The sequence below is a fragment of the Oryzias melastigma genome, linkage group LG8 (assembly GCF_002922805.2).
Source record: "Oryzias melastigma strain HK-1 linkage group LG8, ASM292280v2, whole genome shotgun sequence".
Classification (NCBI taxonomy): domain Eukaryota; kingdom Metazoa; phylum Chordata; class Actinopteri; order Beloniformes; family Adrianichthyidae; genus Oryzias; species Oryzias melastigma.
The window spans coordinates 2,688,430-2,691,707 of NC_050519.1; the positions used below are offsets into that span (position 1 = coordinate 2,688,430).

The 3,278-nt window shown below is 40.4% G+C and overlaps 1 protein-coding gene across 8 annotated transcripts in view; it reads right to left on the reverse strand.

Moving 5' to 3' along the window:
• Positions 1-3,278, reverse strand: part of ppfia3 (PTPRF interacting protein alpha 3) — a gene marked incomplete at its 5' end in the record, with an annotated part of 31,740 nt that overhangs the window by 10,427 nt on the left and 18,035 nt on the right. For 2 of the 8 annotated variants that reach the window (XR_002919176.2, XM_024271588.2), the window contains 4 exon segments: positions 1,735-1,832; positions 1,933-2,108; positions 2,268-2,294; positions 2,735-2,800. Coding sequence is in view for 5 of the 8 variants with exons in the window: in XM_024271588.2 (XP_024127356.1) it covers positions 1,735-1,832; positions 1,933-2,108; positions 2,268-2,294; positions 2,735-2,800 (367 nt within the window). 8 annotated transcript variants of the gene reach the window in all.

Sequence of the window (3,278 nt, forward strand, 5' to 3'; positions counted from 1 at the left end):
GCTCACATGAACACCAAAAAGGGGAAACCTCTATTACCACACATTGCAATACAAAGGTTTTTTATTTTTATTTCAAATTCAGCAAAAACGTGTTAGGATCTGCAGAAAAGTCAGGGCTCAGTCTAAGAAAATAACTTTTGTTGTGCAGTTTGGTTTATCTTGCTGAACCTAAAACTACATGATGGTTCTCTTAATTTTACATTTTCATGTACAGCCTTTTAAAGTTCAATCTAATCATTTTTCATCTTATTTCAATGCGTTTCCAATTGCATTTTATTCATAATTAAGCCGTTTTTAGCCAAAATCCACATACTTGTGCTGTTTTTGTGACATAGTTTCTGCAGAGCAACAGGATTTTACAAGAAATTTGCCTTTCCTTTGCTGAGAACTCGGAACTTGTGTCCTCCAAGGGAATTTTCTGTCACATCTACGATCTTTTTTCAACACATTTTTTCCGTCTGCTCCTGATTCATAATGATTTGAATAAAGAAATATTCAGAAATGCAATTTTAAGATTAATTTTCTTAATATTTATCCTCCATTATGAGAAAAATGCCACAAGAACATGTTGAAAACACCTAAAACATGATTTTTATCCAATTAGGTCTGAGAGAAATCTCCCCCGAGTCTCCCAATGACATGTTTCTGTTCCTTCCACAGGACCTAGATCGGAGCTCAAAGACGGCTTTAGCGGTTCTGTTCGGGTGCTGGGTCAATATTCTGCATAGATCTAAGACCCAACAAAGCAGCGCCCTCCGTGTTTCACCACAAGGACCGCCCCTCTTATCGTGTTCTGCTTCATTTTTTGTTTCTGTAAACAAAGAGTTGATGTTGACACAAAAGACGCTTTGTGGTTTGTCAAAATGCCTGGTGGCGAATTCCAGCGCGACAGTTTTATGAAGCGCTCTCATCAGCGGTGTCCTCCTAGATCATTTCACATGAACTCATCTTTGGATCAAACTGTAATTTATAACGTTAGCTGACACTGATAAACGTTAGAGTTGAACGTCTCTGAAGGTTGTTTTTGTCCTTTTGCTTCCTGTCATGTGAACCTCAAACGTTTATGTTGAAGCTTTTAGCTTTAACACGTTTGTTTCTAAACTGCTGAGAAAACTGATTACACAAACACCAGTTATGCTAATTAAAGGAAAACTTTAACTTTTATTTGATCACCATCATTTTTGTGCATTTTTCTCTTTAATGATTATGTGGTGCCTGATTTTTATTGGTCAATTTCTTGTAAATAAATCATTTTCTAGGATTTTTTTCAAATATTTCTGACTTTTTATGTAATAATAGCTGTTTATTCTTGTCATTGGTATCACTGTAAATCAGACACTTGAACTCAGTTGTTTTTTTTAACTGTAGTTGGAGCTGTTGTAGCACAGAACATTTAACTTATTAAAGACTTTATCTGTGAAACTGACTTCGTGCCACGTTGGAGCTTGTTGGGATTTAATTTTTCATTCAGTGTTGATACTTCAACTTAAAATTATTGGCAAAAAGAAGAGAAATTTTGATAAGAAAAACAACCAATCACTGTTTTTCTGCAATTCCACCAAAGAACTGAATCAAAGCTACCTTTGTTGGTGCAACAAGAAAACAATTTCTTCAATTATTCCAGTGAGTAAACAATGACACATTTTAGAGTTTTCTTTCAAAGATAAAACTGTCAAATTGATACATTTTTCAAACCTCTGAAGCAAAAACAGGTAAAGAAGTGGAAAAGGTCACCTTTGTTCTGGTGGACGCTCTCTTCTCTCCTCCTTTCCAGCTCCTTGCGATCATAGTTCAGGCGCTTCAGGCACATGATGCCGTAGTGCATGCTGACCCTGCAAAAGGTCAAGCAGGTTCACAGAAGCTGTCTTCACTCACAGCATTGATAAAGAGACTGGTGTTCATCAGATTTGGAGACGGTGTCCTGAAGCCGACCTGTGGAAACTGTCCACCATCTTCAGCTGTCCTCGCAACTCCTTCTTGGTCAGGTGGTCCAGCATTCGGGCATCCACCAGGGACTCCATGAAATAGCTGCGATACTGCGGCAGGCCCAGACTGGGCAGCCATTCGTTGCCCACCCACTCGTGATTCATATCACCATAGGCCAGTATCTGGAAGGGACAAGCCCAGATGATTGTTGCTGATTCATGCTCGGCTTGGCTGGGATCTCAAAGCGCTCATGACTCACTTACAAGCCGTCTCACTACAGATGAAGAAGTGAAAAACACTCAGCACTTTCTGACTCTTTCAAAGCTGCGGCTGATCCTTACCTGATCCCAGCTGAATTCTTTCAGCTCCTGGAAAAGAGACAGAGAGAGGAGGAGGCAGAGAGAGCGAAACGGAGCCGGAGAGGGTGAGGTGGAGGTGGTGAGGGAAGGGGAAGCGGGGTGGACGGAAGGGAAGATGATGGAGGAGAAGCAAATGAGGGAGAAGTAACAGCAGCAGCAGGAAAGGAGGACAAAAGTGAGGAACAGCGTGTTAGTGAACGGGTAATTAGTCGGAAGCAGATCACACTGAAACAGCAAACACGGGGAGAAACGAAGATGCTCAACACTATGACCTGAGCCCACAGAGACACGAGAAACAAGAAAATACAGAGAGAAGAGGAGGAAGGGGAGAGACTCATCATCAACGTGATTTGGAACAGACGAGACAAGCAACATTCTTCAAACGGACAGAGATATTTCAAAATTAAAAGAGGGGAATCTGTCAGACGGGACGGCAGTGCAGCACTCACCGGGGGCTTGGTGGCGGCATTCAGAGACTCCATCTCTGCGTGGGTCATCCACACGTTACTGGTGGACTGCAACAAGAGAGAACGGAAAGTCATCATAGTTTCCCCATCATTTCACTCAAGAAACAACTGTTTTTTCTGGATTTTAACTTAATAGATAAAAACCTGACACAATGATCGAAACTTCTGTGATCCAAACTGAAAGGAAATTCATCTTTTTGAGCCTTTATCCTTCCGGGAATCCTGCAGCTGTGTTTTTCCAGAAGTTTAAATCAGATTTAGAGTGACATATCTTTTTATTTTTTTCTTTGAAAAGCTACTTTTAGCAGTTTAGCTCTAATCCCTGCCGTCACTGTGCAAGCAGTAAAGTAGCTCTTTCAAAAGCTTCTTGCACAAACATGAACATAAACACCAGAGCTGAGTATCGTCGATCATTTGCAGAACAATCGATTCAATTCTGACGTTTTTAGATTATTTCGATCCACTCAATTCAATTCGATTCAATTCAGTTTTGAGTTTGTTTGTTTAGAAATGCATTCACAATCTA